The sequence below is a fragment of the Megascapheus bottae genome, chromosome 17 (genome assembly GCF_031878675.1).
Source record: "Megascapheus bottae isolate mThoBot1 chromosome 17, mThoBot2.hap1, whole genome shotgun sequence".
Lineage (NCBI taxonomy): Eukaryota > Metazoa > Chordata > Mammalia > Rodentia > Geomyidae > Megascapheus > Megascapheus bottae.
Genome location: NC_143525.1, coordinates 5,659,160 through 5,684,798, shown reverse-complemented (window position 1 = coordinate 5,684,798; position 25,639 = coordinate 5,659,160). Strand labels below are relative to the sequence as shown.

The 25,639-nt window shown below is 41.9% G+C and overlaps 1 protein-coding gene, 1 non-coding gene and 1 pseudogene across 5 annotated transcripts; all 3 read left to right on the top strand.

The window, feature by feature from the left end:
• The first annotated feature begins 279 nt into the window (after positions 1–279).
• On the top strand, positions 280–351 carry Trnaw-cca (transfer RNA tryptophan (anticodon CCA)). The gene has a single exon. It is a non-coding gene; the product is annotated as a tRNA-Trp (tRNA).
• A 6,224-nt stretch (positions 352–6,575) lies between these two features.
• Positions 6,576–8,385, top strand: LOC150050894 (uncharacterized; annotated as a pseudogene). Its single transcript, XR_016538272.1, has 2 exons — positions 6,576–6,863; positions 8,268–8,385. The product of XR_016538272.1 is annotated as an uncharacterized LOC150050894 (transcript).
• On the top strand, positions 8,375–20,780 carry LOC150050893 (zinc finger protein 287-like). Of its 3 annotated transcripts, XM_090349514.1 has the most exons (5): positions 8,375–8,863; positions 9,934–10,025; positions 12,969–13,095; positions 13,507–13,593; positions 19,124–20,780. In XM_090349514.1, exons 1-5 carry the CDS (start codon positions 8,461–8,463, stop codon positions 20,692–20,694), a joined length of 2,280 nt encoding a protein of 759 aa, XP_090205640.1. In that variant the 5' UTR covers positions 8,375–8,460; the 3' UTR covers positions 20,695–20,780. The 3 variants fall into 3 exon arrangements, with proteins under 3 accessions (XP_090205640.1, XP_090205642.1, XP_090205641.1); XM_090349516.1 differs by lacking the exons at positions 8,375–8,863; positions 12,969–13,095 and having other exon boundaries at positions 9,939–10,025; XM_090349515.1 differs by lacking the exons at positions 8,375–8,863; positions 9,934–10,025; positions 12,969–13,095 and adding an exon at positions 13,131–13,169.
• The last annotated feature ends 4,859 nt before the right edge of the window (positions 20,781–25,639 follow it).

Here is a 25,639-nt window from a genome sequence, read left to right as displayed (position 1 = left end):
CACCCGGGCTAGGCTTTCACGCCACCTTCTTCTATCTGTAGGATTCTTGGCCCCCAGGATTTCTAGCTGGAGTTGAGGGAGTGCTCTAGGATCTCTGACACCCTCCGGCTCCGCCCCTCATCTTATGGGCCCCCCCTGCGCCCTCTGGGCTCTCAGATCGCTCCGCGGCCCTGCGCTTTCCTGCCAAGAACACAAAAGCTCAGAGCAGTTGCGCAGGGAAACCGCAGAAGTGCCCAACGGTGAGAATCTTGAAGGATCCAAAGTCACCCCCACGCCTGTGGCCTCGTGGCGCAATGGTAGCGCGTCTGACTCCAGATCAGAAGGTTGCGTGTTCAAGTCACGTCGGGGTCAAAAAGGGCTTGTTTTCCACCCTGCTTGATGGATGAATGAATGGCAAGGTTAACAGCTAGAATGCGTGTCATTTTCAAATATAAAGGAGTCATTTATGCAGTTCTGGCAGGTGTTGCTTTCAAGCGAGGAGCTGTTTTACAAAATTCCATAGAAATGGATGAATGACAAATCTACCAAAAAAACGAATTAAGAGGTATATATTAAAAACTTTGAATTTGGGGGGCATGGGGGACCAGGTACCATCTAAGACAACCCAGGCAAGTCCACCAGACTTTCACCTCCAATTAACCTCCAAGAAGTCAGAAGTGAACTGTGGTTCAAGTGGTAAGAGCACTGGGCTTGAGCAAAAGCAGCTTAGGGACAGCACCTGAGCCCTCAGTTCAAAACCCAGTACCAGCACCAAAGAAAGATATTTTTTTAATAAGAAAAACTTAAATTCTAATTCTCCCCAAATTTTCCTCCATTGTTGGGGCTAGAATCCTGGGCCTCCAGGACACACTTTTTGATCTACACATATATGGATATGACAAAATGTGCCTCCCCCTACTCCTTTGAAACACAGGTGACTCACACCAATAATCCTAGCTACTCAGGGGGGCTAAGATTCAGGGGACCACTCTAGTCATAAGATCCCAAATTCGGACAGAATTCATCTGAGACCTCCTGCCCATCACCTGTCTCACATCCTTGCCATTTCATTTACAGTGACTCTCTGAGAAGCCTGCCACTTGCGACTGAAGATTCATAACACACAAGAGCAACATGAGTGGAAAGATTACTAAGTGCTCTTGAGCCCATGGGTGGTTTGTATAGAGTGTGGAATCCACCTGGGCAAAACAGCTGAGGCTCACTCTGAAGAATTGTTAAGACAGGAGAGACTGAGTGAATAGCTCAAGTGTTACAGCATTTATCTAGCAAGGTTGAGGCCCTGAGTTCGATCCCCATTATTTACCAAGAAGAAAAAGCTCTCAAATGTTACCAAGTACTTTTTCTTTTTCATTCCAGTATCTGTACTAGGGCTTGAACTCAAGATCTGGGTGTTGTCACTCAAGGCAGGAGCCCTCCCACTAGAGTGCCAGTCCCACTTCTGGCTGTGTGTGTGTGTGTGTGTGTGTGTGTGTGTGTGTGTGTGTGTTGCTAATTGGACATAAGAGTCTCACAAACTTTTCCTGCCAGAACTGGCTTCAAACCTCAAGTAGCTATAAGCGCAGGTGTGACCCACTGGCTTAATCATTTTCTGAAGGCAAACTTGGAACCTTTTGAAGTATACAAAGCCACGACCACAGTCATTCACTGCCCTCTGGTGACCACATGTGAAAATAACATGAATTCAGATCTCCATGATGAGGTCCTCGAGGGAAGCGGGACTTTTATCTTTCCATCTTCACAGGCCTCCTACTGTGGTATCCAAATTCTCTAAGACTGGGTGTTTTGCTGGCATCTTCTAGAGGAAGTCTGTTTTGTTTCATTTCACACAATGAAAAACAGAGCCCCCTTTTCTCTCCTAGCTCTCTGCTGGACACTGTCCCCCGGGAGTGGGACAGCTCCCACTGAGCTGCAGGCAGGTGTGGAGCCAGGTCCCCTGCGGCCATCACTGCAACCACCTGGGCAGTCCACCCTGCCTGGGACTCTCCTGCTCCTGGCATGGGAGCCTGTTGTGCCTGCATTCTATAAGTATTTATCTCCCTCCCCACTGCCTCTCTTCCAAGCCCCCCTCTCCCCCGCAAGCAACGGCTAAGCGCTGAAAACTCTGGTCTCTGCACTAACAGCCTCCAGTTTTTTCTCAGAGGCACGGCCCCTCCCCCAATCTCCTGAACACAGACACCTGGTAAAGCAGTCAGTGAGCAGTAGGCAGAGCCAGCTGCCAGCTGGGTTTCATGTGCCACCAAGAGCAAGGCCTGATGGTCTTCAAAGGAGGGATTTCAGAGGCTGGACAGGTAGATGACACAGAGGGTCTGGAGGCCACCTCACTCCTTCCTTTAAAAATGGAGCATCAGTGGCTTAGCCCTGTGATCCCAGCTATTCAGGAGGCAGAGATCTGAGGATCACAGATCCAAGCTAGCCCAGGCAGGAAAGTCCATGAGACTCCAACTTTCAATTGACCATCAAAAACAGCCAAAAGTGGAGCTGTGGCTCAAGTGGTAAACCACTAGCCTTGAGCACAAAAGTTAAAGGAAAGCTCCCATGCACAGGAGCAGACAGATAGATAGATAGATAGATAGATAGATAGATAGATAGATAGATAGATAGATAGATAGATAGATAGAAAGAAAGTATGCATCCTGGCCATCCAATGGCCTGTCCACAGGATAATTTAGAGCTCAGAGGTTGTACAAGGGCCTGTGGACCTTGTCTGTGGCTGACAGCTAGGACCTTCTGGATCTCCTTGCAGCTGTGAGCAAGTGGACACTTCCACACATTAGAAGGCCTTTGGTGGGGACTCCTCAGAGTCTCTTATGAATTTGCAGTCACAGGAGTAACCTCCTTAAGTCAGGCACACACTGCAGTTTTAGAAGTCCAGAGGAAAGGGGGTCTATTGGGCTTTTTAGCCCCTTACCCTTTCAAAAGCTTCAGATGACTGGCTCAAAGCAGGATCAAAGCCAGAGAGGACAAAGGGGCCTGTGAAAAGCTTTCTAATGTGCACTATCTTAAACACGTGGGAGTTTCCTCTGGGAAGTAAAAGCCTAAAGCTTTCACTGTCTAAGTGGCAGGTCTGTAGAACCGCTCAACCCTACCTCTCAACCTTGAGGACAGCTCTCCTCTATTCAGTGTGATAGAGAAACCTCGAGCCATCATACTTAGCCTAGACACAGACACCTCCAGGTCTTGGTGAAGATCCCTTGACAGTATCCGTCTTGACAGGATCACTTTTGTTCTCAGCTTTTGTCCTCAACATCCACTGCCTGCAATCCTACTAGTCAGGAGGCTGAGATCCAGAGACTCCCAGTTCCAAGCCAGCCATAGCAGAAAATAATGAGCAAATTAATGAGCAAAAACAAAAACATGGGCTCATAAGGCAAATGCATGTTAGCTCAAAAGTAATACTCATGATATTAATAATACTAGTACAAATAATAAAGCTACTAGAACATCCCAAGGAATTGAACCTGTATGCTAGGTGAGCACTCTACCACTAGGCTATGCTCCCGATCCATTGATAGATTTTTAACTTATAGAATCAGGGCCACTCAAATTATCTCCCACACTTAGTCCAACTACATGTATGAACTTCAGTCACATCTACAGAAGACCTGTACAGCAAGACCTTAGAAGAATACCATCATGCCCTTTTCCTCTTTGGCTGCCTGAGGATCGACAACACAGTAACTATCTGGACCAGGAACCCCATGACCAACTAACTACTACTTAAGAGCAAGCATGTGGTACAAGGGTCCTTTTCCCTGGGATGACAATAGCACCTAAGAAAGAAATTTGAGGGAAACTAGCCAGAATGTCTGTAATCACACCAAAATCTCTATTTGAGCTCAAAATCTATTTTGGTGGTGGAACAGCAATTGGTTTGGGGCATGATTTACTATTCATTGGATTATGGAAAGAAAAACAGGCCCAACTAAACCCCCAAAGAATCAGCAACTCATTAAATGGGCAAAGAAACTAACTTCTTGAAGTTTTTTTATATAGTCCAATAAAGAAATGGTCCATGAAGAAATGGTCAAATTCCCTGGTCATAAAGGAGATGAAAGAAAATTAAGGTTCCATTTCACTCCAGTCAGAATGGCCATCATAAAGAATACAAATTAGGCAAGGCAAGAGCAGGAAAAGGAACCCACAATTGGGAATTCAAGGTAGTACAACCACGATGGAAGACAATATGGAGATTTTTTAAAGGCCTAAAAATAGAATTATCCTTCTCAAAACAAAATTACCCTGTTATCCACTGATGGGCATTTATCTGAAAGATCACAAATTGGGATACAATAAAATATCCTGCAAGGGTCAGGAGTTTGGTCTAGTGGCAGAGTGCTTGCCTAGCATGCACAGACCCAGGTTCGATTCCTTGGTAACACATACAGAGAAAAAGCCAGAAGCAGCCAGGTGCCGTGGTGGCTCACGCCTGTAATCCTAACTACTCAGGAGGCTGAGATCTGAGGATGGGGGTTCAAAGCCAGTCCAGGCACAAAACAACGTGAGACTCTTATTTCCAACTAGCCACTAGAAAATGGGAAGTGGGACTGTGGTTCAAGGGGTAGGGTGGTAGCCTTGAGCTGAAGAGCTCAGGGACAGTGCCCAGGCTCAGAGTTCATGTCCCATGACCAACAGAAAAAGAAAAAAGAAAAAGCCAGAAGTGTTGCTGTGGCTCAAGTGGTAGGTGCTAGCCTTGAGAAAGCTCAAGTACAGTGCCCAGGCCCTGAGTTCAAGGCAGGACTGGCAAAAAAAAAAAATCACCTGCAAACCCATATTCATGACAGCCCTGTTCACAATAACGACATCATAGAAACAGTCCAAATGTCCTACAACTGACAGACGGCAAAAATGTGATATTCAGAAAGAGTAATACTATGTCATTTGCAGGGAAATGGATGGTTGTGGAAAAACTCATATTGACTGAAATAAGCCACATTATCAGATGTGGATGCTAGGCCTAATATATGCTTGAAAACATATTCAGGGCTATACACATACATACATATATCCTGGGCCAAACTGACTAAAAGAATATATATATATATATATATATATATATGTACATGTATATGAGATCTCATCGTGTAAACCCCTTTGATTAAATTTAAAGAAATACTATGAAGCTGAAACTTTTGTTTGTTTTTGTCAGTTGAACTCTGAGCCTGGGCGCTGTCCTTGAGCTCTTCAGCCCAAGGCTACTGCCCTTCCCCTGGAGCACCACTTCCAGTTTTCTGGTGGTTAATTGGAGATGAGTCTCACGGACTTTAGTGCCCAGGTTGACTTTAATCTGCGATCCTCAGATCTCAGCCTCCTGAGTAGCTAGACTTACAGGCGTAAGTCACCGTGCCCTGCCTGAAACAAGTTTTAACTGAAGGTGTGGGGATTAAAAAGTTAAGGGGGACTGATGAGATAAATGGGGGTGAAGGATGGAAGAGATAGCATCAAGATGCACTACAGTCAGGTGCTGACATGCATAATCATAGCTACTTAGGAGGCTGAGACCTGAGGATCGGGTCTGGAAGCCAGCATGGGCAGACAAATCTTCAATAATATTAAACAGCAAAAAGCTGAAACTAGAGTGTGGCTCAAGTGATCAAACACCAGTGAAAAAAGCTGAGTGACAGCACAAGACCCCAGTACCACCAAAAAATAAAAAATAAAAGATGGCCAGGCACTGGTGGCTCAGGCCTGTTATCCTAGCTATTCAGGAGGATCTGAGGGTCATGGTTCAAATCCAGCCCAGACGTGAAAGTCGGTGAGTCTCTTATCTCCAATTAACCACAAGAAAACCAGAAGTGGTGCTGTAGCTCAAGTGGCAGAGTGCTAGCCTTGAGCTGAAGAGTTCAGGGACAGACCTAGAGTTCAAGCCCCATGACAGACAAAAAGAAAAAAAAAGACATATGAACACACATCCTCCTCTAGTACATAAAGCAAGGGTGCCAGGCTTCTCTGGACTCCAGTTGAGTCTATGCAGGCCTGTGATTATTTTAACCAAATGTAGTGCTGGACACTTTCAGCAGCAAATTGTCCCATTTGGGACCACAGACGCAATGGTACAGAAAAGAGCCACTCTTGACATTCTTCTTCCAAGGACCTAAAAACAAAGCATTTTTTGTTTTTAAGCCACTACATCTTAGGGTGGTTTGTTAATGGAGCAGTAGGTATCAGGAATGTATGTTTCACTTTTTATTTTCCGTAACTTCACACAGTTATGTATAACATTGGAGACTGTGGTTCTCCTTTCCAATCTGACAGTTCAGATTCTTATGTACAGCAAATTCCAAAATAGCCTTTTAGATTTTTCTTTGGCTTAGACCTACGTCTTTCATTCCCTTGGGCCTGTGACATGCAGTTTTTCTCTGGATAATTTTCTCGAAACTTCAACTTCCGACCATTCTCCAAGCTGATGATAACTCCCCAACGTCCAAGTTGGCCCGATCTGTTTCTACCTAGAGAAAACTTTATAAAGTTCCCTAGGAAACCTTTCAGGCTAGTAAGCAAGTCATAACGATAGGTGGAAGAGGTTGCCATGGAGACAGGTCCAGAGCCTGGGACTTGGGGGTAGGGAAGGACCCCAACTCGTGTTTTGATTGGCTGTGCGGGCGCTCAGCGTTCACCGGACGCACATGCGCACTAGAGCCAAGGCGAGGTCGAGGCGAAGCCTAGTCGCTGGATACTCAGGACTGGAGTTGTCAGGGCCAAACCGGGACGAGCGGCTCCTCCCAGCCTCTGGGGAAGCAAGTGGCGAGGCCCGAGGCGGCTCTGCAGCGCGGGACCTATCCCGCCACAGAGGCGCTCGCGACCCCGCTTCCATTGTTACCGGCGTGGCCTTTCGGGCGACTCGGGCTGCCGGGCCCCAGCGACAGGTAATGATGTCCCGGCGTGGACCGAAGCCCGAGCCCGAGCCGGGGCCTGGAGCAGGAGGCGAGCGGGCGTGGGGCGTGCGCGGGCCGGTGTTCACAGCCCGGAGAGAGCCCCGATGGCGTGGTGGAGGCTGCGGTGCGGGGTCCCGCTCTCTCCCCGCTGCCCGCACCGAAGGGGGCGCGGAGGGCGGGCGGGGAGACCGGGAGGGGGGGCGAGCGGGCGCCGGGCGAGGCTGCGCTCACTTGGCACGACTGTGATTGAGCCCGCCTCGGAGCTGGAGCCGGGACAGGTGGGTGTGGGGTCCTCTCGCGGTCGACTGGCCGGGTTCTGGGGTTTGCTTCCGGGATCCTCTTTTCGAATGTGTCCTCAAGGAACGTCCGGGCCCTTCCACAGCCTTCCAGCCCAACCCGCTGGGCATCCCAGCTTTCCGATGGTGAGCCGCAGAGGTGGGCAAGGGATTTCCCAGCACGCCAAGTGGGTGAATGGCTTGCCTCCCCCTGTCCTCCCTCCTCCTCCCCTGGGGGACCTTGAACACTTTTAAGAGAAATTCGACACCCAGTTTGTTCCTAGTAACTCCTGGTGTTACTGAGAAGGAGTTCAGTCAATAGAGCTTCTGTACCGTCGGTGATTAAAGTTTGTGTGGGCACTTCTCCAGATCGATCAGATTTATTTATTTATTTGCTATAAAAAAATGTTTTATTTTGGAAGTGGCACTGTGGCTCAAGGGGTAGGGCGGTAGCCTTGAGTTGAAGCGCTTAGGGACAACACTCAACGCTCAGGTCCCAGAGTTCGTCCCACTACCGACAAAAAAAAAAAAAAAAAAAAAAAAAAAAGTTCTGTTTTGTTTTTTTTGCTTCAACAAGTTAGGAGGTCATCATTTTACTCGTGAGTCTTGATATTATTCCTGCGTGTGCGTGTGCTGGTACTTGAACTTAGGGCCAGGGCAATATCCTTTAACTTTTTGCTCGACTGGCACTCTACCACTTGAACCATACCTCCACTTCCAGATTTTTGATCGTTAATTGGAGGTAATAATCTCATGGAGTTTATGGCCTCAGCTACTGTGAACTTCAGTCCTCAGATCTCAGCCTTCTGAGGACTTAGGATTGCAGGTGAGAGTCATTGGTATCCAACTTAGCAATTGCTTCTGTCACATCTTTTTATGGTCACTTCTCCCACCGACTACCACTAAGCAAATTGCAGTTCTCTTACAAGTGAAGAGATATTAGAGAGGAAGTTGAACCTACAGCCTTCATCTTCTCTGGGTTTAGGAGAGAAGTTAAAGATACAGCCTTCATCTTCTGTGAGTTTATCTGTACACCGAGCAGTCAGTTTCTATGTGGGTATGTGTGTATTGCAGAATACATCAGAAATTCTTGATCTTGTGGTCCATTCTTGTGTTTCAGGGTTGCTTACCTATTCCTGCAGTTTCCATGCTCAGAATTTACAATGAAAGCTGCTAATTTTACCTTGGGTGTGTTCTACCTCTGTTTGCTGAAGCCCTTGATGTCTTTATGGCTGTAGCATGAGACTTCACGCAGTTGCCTCATTACTGGAGAAAGAAAAGATATTGCCAGCTTGATTCTCCTGTCTGTAGCAATGTTAGCCTCAAGGAAAAGGATTACCAGTTCTTCATGCTCTCAAATCCTTCTAATGTGGAAACCAGACAAGGTTCAAAGTGGACCCCACAATGTTGAGAAGCAAGCCCTTAAATCAAGACTCCTGCGTGACACTGAGACTTGTCGACAGAATTTTAGGAATTTTCCATACCCAAACCTTGCTGGTCCTCGAAAAGCATTAAGTCAACTCCGGGAACTCTGTCTTAAGTGGCTGAGACCTGAGATTCACTCCAAGGAACAAATCCTGGAGTTGCTGGTGCTGGAGCAGTTTCTTACTATCCTGCCTGGTGAGGTTAGGACTTGGGTAAAGTCCCAGTATCCAGAGAGCAGTGAGGAAGTGGTGACTCTGGTGGAGGATTTGACTCAGATTCTAGAAGAGGAAGGTAAGCATTGTGGAGTAAAGAGGGGAGGAATCCCTGGGTGATTAGAGAAGACAGGCACATCTAACACCAGTCTCTTCAAGAAATTGGGGAGAACTGAGATCACTTTAACATGAGTTCCATTCTGCATTGTGTTTCCCTCACACATTGCTTAGAACCAAACATATTATATCCAAGCCCAGAGGAGACATGTCATGAACAAATGACCAGGCATAAACAAATGAACTCCTGTATCCTCAGTTTAAAAAATTTACACCAAGCTGAGTGTGGTGGCTCATGCCTGTAATCCTAGCTACTCAGGAAGCTGAGATCTGAGGATCAAGGTTCAAAGCCAGCCCGGGCACCAAAGGACCTGAGATTCTTATCTCCAGTTAACCTCTAGAGAATGGGAAGTGGGGCTTGGCTCAAGGGTAGGCTGGTAGCCTTGAGCTGAAGAGCTCTGGGACAGCACCTAAGCTGATTTCAAGCCCTATTATCCACCAAAATATATATATATATATATATATATATATATATATATATATATTTATGTGCCAAGCTACTGATAGACACACCTTTGGCTTTGTAGATTGAATTTTATGCTTAAGATCCAATGAATATTCTTTATTAAGGAAAGAGACAACTCATAAAATTTACATCAGATAAGGATTTCATAGAAAACTGTGAATTTTCTGCAATATGCTTAATTAAGTACTTGAGCAGACTTGTTTTCTAATTCTTAGGACAAGTCATTAGCCCTCACCCTAACTCTGGAGTATGGTGTTGTTTTCAGTTCTCTTTTGACTGCTCACTTTAAGAATGTATAGGTAGGGGCCAGGAATATGGCCTAGTGGTAGAGTGCTTGCCTAGAATGCATGAAGACCCAGTATCACATACATAGGAAAAAAAAAAAGCCAGATGTGGTGCTGAAGCTCAAGTGGTAAAGCTCTAGCCTTGAGAAAGTCCAAGGACAGGGCTCAGGCCCTGAGCTTGAGCCCACGACTGGAAAAAAAAAAAATTATAGGTATTCAGCGAAAGGTTTTCTAGCTACTCAAAGGGAACTAATCTCCATCATGATCTCTTTCTCTTTCTAGCTCCTCAGAATTCTGTCCTTTGCCAAGAGACCCCAGAAGAAGACCCCAGCCATGCTTTCCAGGAAGGGTGGTTCAGTGACTTGGTGACCAAAGTGAGTTACAGTTTCTTTTATGTCTTTAAAGTACCTTTTTAGGGGCTGGGAGTTTGGCCTAGTGGTAGAGTGCTTGCCTAGCATGCACAAAGACCTGGGTTCAATTCTTCGGTACCACATACATAGAAAAAAGCCAGTGCTGGGGCTCAGGTGGTAGAGCTCTAGCCTTGAGAAAGTCCAAGGACAGTGTTCATGCCCTGAGCTCAAGCCCAGGACTGGCAAAGAAAAAATAAATAAATAAAGTACCTTCTTAGTATATGAAGATATTTTCTGTACTGGACTTATATCTAACTCTACCTTATATCTAAACTCTACCTGAGCCCTGCCTGAGATTTCATTAATTTCTTTCCTTAGTTCTTTTGGCTTATGTGCTTTCATTCTTTTCTTTGGCTATACCTTTTATATACACCTTGACTTTTTAAGTTAGGAAGATTGCATAGAGGTAGACTAATAAAGCCATGGGGGATTTGGTTCCTGGCTATGCTGTTAAACCTATGATTTGGGACAAGAAACCAAATTTCTCTTAGCCCGAGTTACTCCAATAAATATAATTTAGTCCTTAGATATTATAAGATTTGTGGTTAGCCTATATCCCAGGAAGTGAGAGATAAATAATAGTTGCAAATGTTATTTTTCCTCATTAATGAATAATGAATACCATGTATTCTTTGACATTGCTGCTTGATCATGAGTCAGTCAATGCCCCTGTCTCTCCCCCTCTACTTCTCTCTTTATTCCTTTGGCTGGTAATGGGGTCTGAACTCAGGGCTTTGCTTTCACTTGGATTTTTTTCACTCATAGTACTCTACCACTTGAGTCACACCTCTAGTTCAGTTTCTTTGCTGGTTAATTAGAGAATGAATCTCACAGACTTCTTTCCAGGCTAAGTTCAAACCTTGATGCTAGATTTCAGCCTCCTGAATAGCTAGGATAATAGGAATAAGCCACCTTCATCCAACATGAATCTCATATTTTAAGGAATAGCAATTTGAGCTTTTTGTGTGTTGGGAAGGTGGGTCATGGGCTTGAATTCAGCCTGGGCACTGTCCCTGAGCTCAAGGCTATCACCCTACCCTTAAGCCAAGCCCCACTTCCAGTTTTCTAGAGGTTAGTTGGAGATAAGAGTCTCAGGTCCTTTCGTGCCCGGGCTGGTTTTGAACCTTCATCCTTAGATCTCAGCTTCCTGACTTCCTAGGATTACAGGAGTGAGCCACCAGGCCTGTAAAGCTCAAAAGCAATTTGAGCTTTTAAGAAAGAACAGTCTCTTAAGAAAGATACAGGGATCTATTATTTATTAATAAAAACAAAAATATATAATGTCAAAAAAAAAAAAAAGAAAGATACAGGGTTGGAGATGTGACTTAGGTGGTAGACACTTGCTTAGCAAGCATAGGCCCTGAATTCAAACTGTAATATTGTCAAAAAAAAAAAAACAAAAAGAACAAGAAAGAAAAAAGAGAAAAAGAAAAGGTTTATATATATGTTTATATATGTGTGTGTGTGTGTGTGTGTGTGTGTGTGTGTGTGTGTGTGTATATGTTCATGAACTAAAAGAGCTTAATTGGAAAAATGCACATCCTGAAGTTAGAAAGCCTTTGGCAACCAAATTACAATGATTTATAGAGTATATAAGCATATTTACCTGGAAAAAAATGTAAAAGGCAACAGAAATATTGTTTTAGAAAAACAGTATTTAACAGTTTTTTTAAAAAAGAACAGTAGGGGGAAATTTGGTTAAAATGACATGAAATAAAGCCCTTTTGGGCTGGGAGTATGGCCTAATGGTAGGGTTTTGCTTGCCTGTCATGCACTAAGACGCAGATTCGATTCCTCAGTACCACATACATAGAAAAAGCTGGAAGTGGTGCTATGGCTCAAGTAGTAGAGCTATAACCTTGAGAAAGCCCAGGGACAGTTCTCAGGCCCTGAGTTCAAGCCCAGGACTGGCAAGACAAGAAAAATTTAGCCATTTTTACATATGTGTAAAAATTACAAAGATGTTGAAATGAAATTAAAGATTATATACTTATGGTTTATGCCTATAATTCTACCTGCTTGAGTAAGACTGAAAGATAGTGGTTTGAGGCCAACCAGAGCAGAAAAGTTCATGACAGCCTCTCTGTAGAGAGCTGGATGCAGCGAAGCACACCTGTCACCCTGCCTACACCAGGAAGCCTAACAGGCATATTGCACACCTGAGTAGGAAGCCCAGTCCTCACCTAAAAATAAAAAGGTGATCTGGAAGCATGACTCAAGTGGTAGAGTTCCAACTCTGAAGGAAAAAGCTGAGCAAAAGTGTGAGGCCTTGGTACATACTTAAAAAACAAAACATATTATACTTCATTATTGATTTCCCTTTACAGCCATTGAAGGATAACATGTAGTCAGGCTAATTCAAACTCACTATGAGGCTAAGCTAGCTTCAAATACATGATTTTCCAACCTTAGCCTTCTAAGCGCTAGCATTGTATGTATGTATTGCCATTCCCACTAGAATGAGATTTTTTTACCAACTTTTAAGGTTTCTAAAGCTTAAGATTCTACAGTCCCCTACCACCGTGTGTACACCCAGTGTTATCAATGTCCTGTTCCCACTAGTTCTTTTTTGTTGTTGTTGTTGTTGGTTGTGGGGCTTGGACTCTGGGCCCGGGCACTGCCCCTGAGCTCTTCAGCTTAAGGCTACCATCCTACTCCAGGGCCTAGGAGTTGTCCCTGTGCTCTTCAGCTCAAGGCTACCACCCTACCCCTTGAGCTACAGCCCCACTTCCAGTTTTCTAGTGATTAATTGGAAATATGAGTCTCAGGGTCTTTAGTGCCTGAGCGGGCTTTGAACTGTGATCCTCAGAGTTTAGCCTCCTGAATAGCTAGGATTACAGGTGTGAGCCACTGCACCCGGCTTTCCACTAGTTCTTGAGCAAAATTAAGTCATATTTGGTATTTTAGGAATCAGTGACATTCAAAGATGTAGCTGTGGACATCACCCAAGAGGACTGGGAACTAATGCGTCCAGTACAGAAGGAATTGTACAAGACTGTGACATTACAGAACTATTGGAACATGGTCTCTCTAGGTAACCATTGTTTAACCTTCTCCTTCCATCCTGCCCCTAGTTGTTAAGAATACGTTAAGTCTTGAAATCCTTAGGTAAAAATAAGACCTAGAAATAAGTGTTCTCATTCAGACACACACACAAAAATATGGCCATATTGTACTCCCTTTTCCTGAGTGAAAGGCTTCTTAATGAAAGGTTGTTGAAATCATGATACACAGCTTCACAGTGCTGTTCACTGGATGCTGTCCAATTCTGCCTTACCTATTTTCTTTCTCAGGATTCTCTTAGGTAGCAAAAAATTTTATCCTACTTCTAAATATAACACCTCATATTAGGTCATGTTCATGTTTTTCTATGGAGGCCTAAATCTCAAACTTTTCATAGCTGTTTTATCTCTAGGATAAAATTCATAATATTTTTCCTTAACAGGACTGACTGTATACAGACCAACTGTGATCCCCATATTGGAAGAGCCATGGATGGTGATAAAAGAAATTTTAGAAGGCCCTACTCAAGGTGAGAGAAAAATCAGCTCATGAGTTTCTTTTTACTAAGACTGTATTGACATTTGCTTTTCAAATATGACCAAGTCACTCTTTGAAGATACATGTGTACTGCAATACAGCATTAACAATGAATGCATAATAATAATAATGAACGTTCTAAGCTGCCTTATATTGTTTCGCTTCCTTTAAAAAGTTAATTTGGGGGCCGGGAGTTTGGCCTAGTGGTAGCGTGCTTGCCTAGCATGCATGAAACCTGGGTTCAATTCCTCGGTACCACATACATAGAAAAAAGCCAGAAATGGTGCTGAGGCTCAAGTGGTAGAGCTCTAGCCTTGAGAAATTCCAAGGACAGTGCTCAGGCCCTGAGCTCAAGCCCAGGACTGGCAAAATAAATAAATAAATAAATAAATAAATAAATAAATAAATAAATAAATAAAAAAGTTAATTTGGGGCTGGCAATATGGATTAGCGGTCAGGTGCTTGCCTAGCATGCATGAAGCCCTGGGTTCAACTCCTTAGTACCACATAAACAGAAATAGCCAGAAGTGGTGCTGTAGTTCAAGTGGTAGAATGCTAGCCTTGAGCAAAACAAGCTCAAGGACAGTGCCAGGCCCTGAGTTCAAGCCCCAGGACTGGCAAAAAATAAAAAATAAAAATAAAAATAAAATATTAGGGGCCTGGAGTTTGGCCTAGTGGTAGAGTGCTTGCCTAGCATGCACAAAGACCCGGGTTCAATTCCTCAGTACCACATACATAGAAAAAAAGCCAGAAGTGGTGTGGTGGCTCAAATGGTAGTGCTCTAGCCTTAAGAAAACCCAAGGACAGTGCTCAAGCCCTGAGCCGAAGTCCAGGACTGGCAATAAATAAATTGATTAATTTAATTAAACATTAATTTTGCCAGACCCCAATGGCTCATACTTGTGATCCTTGCTACTTCGAAGGCAGAGATCTTAGGATCAAGATTTGAACCCAGCCTGCATAGGGAAGTCTGAGACTCAAAGACTGGAGAGTGATCTCAGGCAGCCAGGATTCCTCTTGCTATTTTCCTGTTTTACCCTTTTACTTGAATTTCGGCCTTTAAGGATTTTTACTGTATGTCTATGTAAATTGAGCCTTGGATTACTATATCCCATCAGTTCTACTACAAGAAATGGAAATCTTGGTGATTTTATAAGGAGACTAACAGTTTAAATTCAATTACCATCTCAAATTAAAAGCTGCTTTATAGTTGTATGGGATCTGACCATTTTTCTAGGCCATACTCAAATTGAGACTTTGCATTAAGGCTTTACTTGGTTAATTGATTCGGCATTGATCTCCTTTGCTAGAAATATTAGACTGCCATATGGCCTAATTAACTGATAAGATAATTTCACTTCTGGAAGTGGCACTGTGGCTCAAGTGGTAGAGCAATAGCCTTGAGCTGAAGATCCCAAAGGCAGCACCCAGGCCGAGTTCAAGCCCCACAATGGACAAACAAAAGATAATTTCACTTCTAACCAGCCATTCTAGTTTCTTAAGTTTCTGAATTTCTATTAAACTGATTTTTTAATGTATTATAGTATCAATATTCATGCTCATCCTTTAGACTTAAGTTTGTGAATTATATATCTGTAGGGCTAGATGGTATAGATCAAGAGAAGAATACTTTTGTGGCATGTATGAAGCCTTGATTCCAACCCCTAACACCAAACATGTGTGTAGACAGCCATATACTGATACTTATTACTTAGAAGTTAAAGTGAAATTCTGGAACTAGTTCATTGTGTGTGTTCATTTAGTCTGTTTTTATTTTGTTTCTTTGGCTCATGGTAACAGATCTGAAGATTGATTGATACCTGGCACCCTTGGCTTATGCCTGTAATCCTAGCAACTCAGGAGGCTGAGATCTGAGGATCACAGATCACGGTTCAGAGCCAGCCCAGGCACAAAAGTCCATGAGATTCTTACTCAATTAACCACCAGAAAACCAGAAAGGGCACTATGGGGAGTAAAGTGGTAGCCTTGAGTTGAAGAGCACAAGGACAGCACCCAGGCCTAAAGTTCAGGACCAGCGTAAAAATCAAATGAAAAAGCAGTAAAATTAATAGCCAATTTACTAAAAATTTGAAGCCTATTTTTTCCATTTCATATATTTTCTACTGTGCTAATCATTTTACAGATTTTTTTCATTTAACATCTTCTAGTGTCAACTCTGATTTCTTGTATTTGAATAAAAGTAGTTTTTAAATTCAAGCAATACAAGGAAGCAAATTATTCTCCTTTCATCGGGTTCCAGTGGCTCACCCCAGTAAATGCAGCTACTCAGAAAGCTGAGATCTGAGGATTGTGGTTCAAATCCAGCCCAGGCAGGAAAGTCTGTGAGACTCTATCTGAAAATAACCACCAAAATCCCATAAATGGAACTGTAGTTCAAAATAGTAGAATGTTGGGCCAGAAGTCTGGTCAAGTGGTAGAGTGCTAGCCTTGAGCACAAAAGGGATAGCATCCAGGCCCTAAAGTCAAGCTCCAGGACCAGCACAAAAAAAAGAAACTTCTCCTTTCTTCTTACTCATTATCAGGACCTATTCCCCTTAAACCTTCAGCACTTGTGTGTGCCTATCTAGAATGTACACAGCATATCTTTATACAGATGGACTCTTGATCTACAAACTGCTAGCCATATTTTTTAAATTTAACACTATGTCCTTCACACCTTTCCATATAAAGGTGTCTAGATCTGCCTAATTATTTTTACCCCAGTTAATATCTCATTCATTATCCCCTGGTCCCTTAGTAGTGGGTATATCTATAATTTTCAGTGACTGCATACTATCCTGTTGAATGGATATATTAATAGAGGTAATGTACTTAGACCTAAATCCTAGGAAGTTTGAGATATCTAGTAATATTTTTGCTATAAATTCTATATTTGACAATACTAACCTACACAGTTTCCTTCTTGTAAAGTTTGCTTTCATACTACAGACATAATAGGCATCAACAAATACATATTTGACAGCCTTATATCCACATTTGAGGATAGCATTTTTTATTTTTTGTGTGTGTATTTATTCTTGTGCATGTATACTTTCATTGGAGTTAAACTTTTATGTTATTGTTATTTATTTTACCAGTTTGATGGCTATTATATCAAGAGTCTTGGCCATTTTCTGAAGGAAGTATGAAAAGAACATACGGAATTTCGAGAGTTTACATCTAAATTGAAACTATAAGGGAAATACAGAATCATGAAATCATCATACAAGGTCAAGTTCTGTCATGAGGCCAACATTTTATGAGGTTGAATCTTAACCATCATTGCTAATATTCAGCCATTGTGTTCTATGGAAAAGATAGTATCATATATAATTCAATCTACCCTGTGTTTTACATTCTAAGAAGAAGCATTGTACAAAGAAAATACCCCCTGGGCCAAAAGTGTGGCCTAGGTGTAGAGTGCTTTCCTAGCATGCAGGAAGTCCTGGGTTCAGTTCCTTGGTACCACATGCCCAGAAAAAGCTGGAAGTGGTACTGTGGCTCAAGTGGTAGAGTGCTAGCCTTGAGCAAAAAGAAAAAAAAGCTCAAGGACAGTACCCAGACGCTGAGATCAAGCCCCAGGACTGGCAAAAAAAAAAAAAGAAAAAGAAAAAAAAATGGCCCCCAATCTCTTTGTGTTTGTACTGAGGCTTTAACTCAGGGCCTTGTGTCCACATATTACATGGCTACTAGTACTCTGCCACTTGAGCCACACCTCCAATCTATCATTTTGCTGGTTAATAGGAGACTGAATCTTGCATTAGGGTCAGATTGAATCTGACCCTCTAGGTATTAGCCTCTTGAGCAACTAGGACTACAAACATGAGCCACTGGCTCACAGCTCAATGTGTTTTTTATTTTTTCTCCAAGACCAGGACTCAAATTCAGTATATGATGTACGCTTTCATTCATTGGCTGGCACTCTATGACCTGAACCATATCTCTAACCAGTAAACATCTCTTTTAATAGCTGAAAAAGGATTTAGTAGAATAATAATGTTTTTTTCAAAAGGTATATTCTTTTTTTTTTTTGGCAGTCATGGGACTTGAATTCTGGGCCTGGGGGCTGTCCCTGAGCTCTTCAGCTCAAGGCTACCGCCCTACCCCTTGAGCCACAGCATCACTTCCAATTCTCTGGTGGTTAATTGGAGATAAAAGTCTCACAGACATTTTAGTGCCTGAGCTGGCTTGGAACCATGATCCTCAGATCTCAGCCTCCCGAGTAGCTAGAATTACAGGTGTAATCCACCGGGACAGGCTAAAAGGTAGATTCTTTGGGACTAAATGCCATGATACTTTCTTTCTCCACCCTTCAATTTTTATCCTTTAAATCATTGGTCCTCAAACTTCACTTGCTAAAATAAATTACTCTACCCCATCCTGTTTCTAATTCATTAAGCCTAGTTGAGACCCAATAATTTTTTTTTGCCAGTCCTGGGCCTTGAACTCAGGGTCTGAGCACTTGTCCTTTGGCTTTCTCAAGGCCACAGCTCTACCACTTGAGCCACAGCACCATTTTTGGCGTTTTTTATGTATATGTGGTACTGAGGAATAGAACCTGGGTCTTCATGCATGCTAGGCAAGCACTCTACCACTATGCCAAACTCCCAGCCCTGTGAGACCCAATAATTTTAACATATATCCAGGTAACAATGATGCTTTAGGCTGTCAGTCTGGATTATATTTTGAGAACCACGGCTGTAAGGTATGGAAGATTTACCCCATAAGACTGCTTTAGGGGCTGGGAGTTTGACCTAGTGGTAGCGTGCTTGCCTAGCATGCACGAAGACCCAGGTTTGATTCCTTGGTACCACATACATAGAAAAAGCTGGAAACAGTGCTGAGGATCAAGTGGTAGGGCTCTAGCCTTGAGAAAGTCCAAGGGCAGTGCGCAGGCCCTGAGCTCAAGTCCAGGACTGGCAAAAAAAAAAAAAAAAAAAAAAAAGATTGCTTTAGTAATGTTAAAGAATTGTAGGGCAGATTGGACGAGGGAATAGTATATTGACACTGTTGTATAAATTGACTCCATAAAGAAACCCATGTCGGTACTGGGAATGTGGCTTAGTGGTACACTACTGCCTAGCATGCTTGAAGCTCTGGGTTCAATTTCTCAGTACTGCATAAACAGAAAAAGCCAGAAGTGGCACTGTGGCTCAAGTGATAGAGTGCTAGCCTTCAGTAAAAAGAAGCTCAGGGATAGTGCCCAGACCTTAAATTCAGGCTCCACAACTAACCAAAAAAAAAAAGAAGAAGAAAGAAAAGAAACCCCAAGTTAATCTATGCAGGTTTATCTACTGTTTTAGCCACTGACCTCATCTATTTTATTCAGTATCCATGCTGAACAATTAGGAGTTTCTCAATTTTCAGTGAGTCTCATTTTCCTGCATTTTAAATCTTTCCTAAGCTTTAAGGCCATGTTAATGAAGTTATGAGAGCTCTAGTTTTTAGGTATTTTATTCATGTTCATTATTTTGTTTCCTTTCCTTAAATGGAGGGAGACTTTTATATTCTTTTTATTTCAGAATGGGAAACCGAAGGACAAGCCTGTACTACAGTAGAGAATATTCCTAAATTCAAACAGGATGGAACCCAGACCATCAAGTTGGAAGAATCATATGACTATGATAACGGATTGGAGACGTATGCAATTGATACCTTTGAGAAATTCCACATTAATGAACGAGATTTCAGTTTGAAATCAGTCTTTTCTAAAGAAGAAGATCCTACAGAAGAATATCTTAGTAAATATGATATATATAGAAATAATTTTGAAAATCGTTCAAACCTAATTGTACAGTTTGATACCCAATCAGACAATAAAACTTTTATGTATAATGAAGGCAAAGCAACCTTCAGTAATGTCTCATATGGTATTGTACATGGGAAAATACTTCCTGGAGAGAAGCCTTATAAGTGTAATGGGTGTGGAAAAAAATTTAGAAAATACCCATCCCTCTTGAAACACCAAAGTACCCATGCCAAAGAGAAATCTTATGAATGTGAAGAATGTGGAAAGGCATTTAGGCATATCTCATCCCTCATTGCCCATCAGAGAATGCATACTGGAGAAAAACCATATGAATGCCACCAGTGCGGTAAAGCCTTCAGCCAGCGTGCACACCTTACTATACACCAGAGAATCCATACTGGAGAGAAACCCTATAAGTGTGATGACTGTGGAAAAGACTTTAGTCAGCGAGCACACCTTACTATCCATCAAAGGACACATACTGGAGAGAAACCGTATAAATGTTTGGAATGCAGTAAAACCTTCAGCCATAGTTCATCACTGATTAATCATCAAAGAGTTCATACTGGAGAAAAACCTTATATATGCAATGAGTGTGGGAAAACCTTCAGTCAGAGTACACACCTTCTTCAACATCAAAAAATACATACTGGAAAGAAACCATATAAATGCAATGAGTGTTGGAAAGTGTTTAGTCAGAGTACTTACCTTATTCGACATCAAAGAATTCACTCTGGAGAGAAGTGTTACAAATGTAATGAATGTGGAAAAGCCTTTGCTCATTCCTCAACTCTTATTCAACATCAAACAACTCATACTGGAGAGAAATCTTATATATGTAATGTGTGTGGGAAAGCCTTCAGTCAGAGTGCAAACCTTACTCAGCATCATAGGACACATACTGGAGAGAAACCATTTAAATGCAGTGTGTGTGGGAAAGCTTTCAGCCAGAGTGTGCATCTGACACAACATCAGAGGATTCATAATGGAGAAAAACCCTTTAAATGCAATATATGTGGGAAAGCATATAGGCAAGGTGCAAATCTTACTCAGCACCAAAGGATTCATACTGGAGAGAAACCCTATAAATGTAATGAATGTGGGAAAGCTTTTATTTATTCCTCATCACTTAATCAACATCAGAGAACTCATACTGGAGAGAGACCCTATAAATGTAATGAATGTGACAAAGATTTTAGCCAGAGAACATGCCTTATTCAACACCAGAGAATTCACACAGGAGAGAAACCCTATGTATGTCGTATATGTGGTAAATCTTTTACCCAGAGCACAAACCTTATTCAACATCAGCGCGTTCATACAGGTGCCAAACATCGCAAATAATGCACATGGGAGACTTCACTTAGGTTTTACAATCTGGTTACAGAAATTTCATACTATGTGGTCTCTCTGTTAAACATTCAAAAGAAATCCCCCAAGTGCAATATCTGTTAAGTATCATAGTATAAATAGCAGAATTAGTAGCATGGGTATAATCTGTTTGAATTTAATGTGAATTTTAATAAAGAAGCTTAGATAGCTCCTTAATTTCTACTTGCTATCAGTTCAAGTCATTCCAGGAAAAAAAAAAAAAACTGTGAAAGAAGTTAAAAATCTAGTTTGTCAACTTCTGCTATAGTTCAATACTTCTTATTGAGGCCTTATGAATGTAACTTATAAGTGTCTGTAAAGTTGATATTTCACACTAGAGAATACCTTGGGATTATAGAAAAGACAAAGCTGCTATGAGGTCTTGTTTCATCATATCTTGAAGCCTTACAATGTGTAAAGGGTTTCCTCTTTTTTTTTTTTTTTTTTTTGCCAGTCCTGGGCTTTAGCTCCGGGCCTGAGCACTGTCCTTGGACTTTCTCAAGGCTAGAGCTCTACCACTTGAGCTTCAGCACCACTTCCAGCTTTTTTCTATGTATGTGGTACCAAGGAATCGAACCTGGGTCTTCGAGCATGCTAGGCAAGCACTCTACCACTAGGCCAAACTCCTGGCCTTCTCTCATTTTTTTATTTCTCCTGTTTCTGTTATCCTTAACTACCATGTGGAGCCAATACATTTGAAGGGGGATAGAGTTGAAAGCATATTAAGTTGTACATATCCACTGTTTAGTTATACTTCCCCTTAAATACCAAAATAATAAAGAGCTTAGAATGAAAGGTGATCAGATAGGATAAATCAGTGTATATAAACCCTTAAATATATGTTCAGATTTAAACAACAAAAAAACCCAAAACATTGTTCACAAGTTAGCCTTCGTTTCACTTTGTTTGGACATCCAAACAAAGTCTTCCTGAAGAAAATGTATACAGCTACATTTTTTACCTGACTCCTAAATTCATAACCTGAGTTTTCCCTGTGGCTCTCTTACTGTAGGAAATCCATTTTGTCCATGGAAACATGTTTCTTGAGTGCCTCCTATGCTCAGGTCCCACACTTGTTTGAATAATTCCAGGGCTTGTTATAGTGCTAAAATCACAGCTGAGTTACACAACAGACAGCTTTTTAGAGTATTGAGAAATAATCTCAATTACTTTGGCATGAAATGAAACATTAAAATGCCTGCTAAAGTGGGTTGACAAATGCTATGAAAGCAGATATGTAAACGTAAATAATGACCAAAATTAGAAATGAGAATTAGATTTCAGTTTACTGCAGAATGAGGGAAAAAATCAAAATGATTTTTTTCCTCATAAGTATGAGGAAAGAAAATACATAGGTCTGATCATTTGATTTCCACTATCCGAAAGTAGGAAAAAATTAAATTTAGTCTAAAAGAAATAGGCAAGGGGGCTGGGAGTTTGGCCTAGTGGTTAAAGTGCTTGCCTAGCATGCACGAAGACCCAGGTTCGATTCCTTGGTACCACATATATAGAAAAAGCCGGAAGTGGTGCTGAGGCTCAAGTGGTAGAGTTCTAGCCTTGAGAGAGTCCAAGGACAGTGCTCACGCTCTGAGCTCAAGCCCAGGACTGGCAAAAAAAAAAAAAGAAATAGGCAAGGGCCAGGTGCAGTGGCTCACACCTGTAATCCTAGCTATTCAGGAGGCTGAGATCTGAGGATCTCAGTTCAAAGCCCAAGCATGAAAGAACATGAAACTTATCTCCAATTAATCACTAGAAAATGGGAAGTGGGGCTAGGGTTCCAGGGGTAAGGCAGTAACCTTGAGCTGAATAGCTCAGGGACAGTGCTCAGGCCCAGATTTCAAGCCCCATGACTGACAATAAAAAGAAAAATAGACAAGGGTTGGGAGCATAGCCTAGTGGTACAGTGCTCACTTAGGATGCACGATTCCTCAATACTACATACTCAAAAAAAGCCAGAAATGGTGCTGTGGCTCAAGTGGCAGAGCACTAGCCTTGAGTAAAATGTGTCCAAGGACAATGCCCAGGCCCTGAGTTCGAGCCCCAGGAATGGAAAAAAAAGAGAGAAAATGACATGTTTAAGGGAATAATTAGAAGTCTCGTGTTCATTCACACATGGAAGTTAATTCAGTGTCTAAGAGGAAAATTTCATTGAAAAAATGTTAATTCAGAAACTGTCAATGATGAATATTCAACAGTCACTGAATTTGTGATCATAAACAGCATAAAAGAAAGACTGAAAGGAATAGGTTAAAAACACATATATATATATTAATACCCAAGATATTGCACTCAAAATGTAAATCTGAGAGTTCATCTTTTTCTTGTTTTTCCATTGCCTTGCATATAGCAGATGATCAATACATGTTGATTGGTTGAGTAAGTCACATAGAGTTGAATAATAAGATAGAATCTACTGGTGTGGAGTGAAAATAGAACTGAAAATAACTTTCATGCATGTGTCAAATGTTTAATAAATATTAACCACCAGGTAATAACTGCTGAAAAGCAAAGAAACAGATATCATGGGACATTTTTGCACAGGGAAATCCCCTGAGGTAAATGAAGGGAAATCTCCTGAGTTAATGAAACAACTTCTAATCCTAGAATAAATACCAATTTAAGCATGTATTGATTAAACAGGTTTGCTCAGATATTACTGTTCATATAAATATCCTGTATGTTTAAGTCCTAAAGGAGAAAGTGGGTGCTAACATCTCGAAACTATATTGTTGAGTGTTTTCTTGTAGACATTACTATTTTCTTTTCCAAACATCATTTAACCTTGATTTTATCCTGTCGTTATTCATGAAGTACAGGTTGCAAAACACTCAAATTATGCTTATTTCTTAGTTGTCATGTTAAAAGTGAGCGTTGTATTTAAGAAAGTTTTTTGATGTTTCATATCTTGCACAACATTCTTCCATTGGAATGAATGTGTGCAGTATCACAATCCATAGTTCATTACTTTGTATTTTCCTGCCTTTGTATATTTTATGTAAATAATGCATTTATGAAGTCTTCCACTGAGTTACAGAGGCAATTGATGCCCTTATAAAAATAATACAGTAAGAATGGAGAATCTTAGGTCTTTGTGTGTCTTTCCTTAATTTAGAATTGTCTAACCCAGCCGGGCACTGGTGGCTCATACCTGTAATCCTAGCTACTCAGGAGGCTGAGATCATAGGATCACAGTTCAAAGCCAACCTGGGCAAGAAAGTCACCAGAAAACCAGAAGTGGCACTGTGGCTCAAGTGGTAGAGCAGTAGCCTGAGCACAACACCTAGGCCCAGAGTTCAAGAATCACCATTGACCAAAAACAAAAAATTGTGCAACCCCAGAGTAATTCAACAGGCTTTTAGCAAAAAGTCTTATTTCTACCACTTTTATTAGGAAATTTATCAAATACTAGGACAACCTCAGACCACAACCTTCCTAGGTGTCTGGGAACACGGACTCATCCTATTATGTCCAGCTTATTTGTTGAGAAGGGAATTTGAATAACTTTTTGCCAAGGTTTGCCTCAAGCCTGCATCCTCCCGATATGTGCTTCCCCAGTAACAGGAAAGGCTTTTTCTTTTTTTTTTTTCTTTTTTTTTTCCAGTCCTGGGCTTAAGCTCAGGGCCTGAGCACTGCCCTTGGATTTTTCTCAAGGCTAGAGCTTTACCACTTGAGCCTCAGCACGACTTCCGGCTTTTTCTAAGTATGTGGTACCAAAGAATCAAACCCAGGTCTTCATGCATGCTAGGCAAGCACTCTACCAGTAGGCCAAACTCCCAGCCCCAGGTAAGGCTTTTTAACAAACATTTTCTAGGCACCAGTATCTCATGCCTGAAATCCTAGCTACTTAGAAGTCTGAGACCTGAAAATTGAGAGTTAAAGTGAGCCCCAGCAGGAAAGTTTGTGAGATTCCTATTAACCATCAAAAAAAAAAAAAGCTGGAAATAAAGCAAGAGCTTAAGTGGTAGATTGCCAGCCTTGAGTAAAAAGAGCTAGGGGAGGGGCCAGAAGTTTGGCCTAGTAGTATAGTGCTTGCCTAGCATGCACGAAGACCCGGGTTCAATTCCTCAGAACCACATACATAGAAAAACGCCAGAAGTGGTGCTGTGGCTCAAGTGGTAGAGCTGTACCCTTGAGAAAGCCCAAGGACAGTGCCCAGACCCTGAGCTCAAGTCCAGAACTGGCAAGAAAAAAAAAAAAAAAAGCTATGGGACACAGCCTGGTCCTGAGTTTAATCCCCAGTACCAACACAAACACACACACACAGGAGGAGAAGACTTCACAAATACATTCAATTTTGTATTAAGACTGGATATCAGGTTGACTGTCAATATTTTATAATCATTCATTTGAGGCAGTAACCACATCTTCCTTGGGTAAAGACAGTTTTTTCTGTTGAATTAACTGAAGTGTCACAATGTAAAGTGACACCTGTATAACACATTAACTACTTAGTACTTTTCACATCTTCATATTAGTACCTAGCAGTAATCCTTGCCTGTGTCATTTCCATCAAGATTTGCATATAGTGATTTTCTAGTTTTATCATTCATTCTGCATTTGTTTTTTTTCCTGTCCTGGGCTTTAAACTCAGGGCCTGAGCACTGTCTTTGGGCTTTCTCAAGGTTAGAGCTCTACCATTGGAGCTACAGCACCACTTCTGGCTTTTTCCTATGTATGTGGTACCGAGGAATCGGAACCCCAGTCTCTGCGCATGCTAGGTAAGCACTCTACCACTAGGCCAAACTCCCAGCCCTGAGTGGTATTCATATGTAAGGAAATACTTTTCCTTGTTAGCTGGGAATATATTAGAGGCAGGGTCATGGCCTATTCCACTAACTATCCATGTAGGAATTTATCTGTAATGCATTTTGTGTCATGGGAAGTAATGAAAAATTATTCAATATGGTAGTGTTATGAT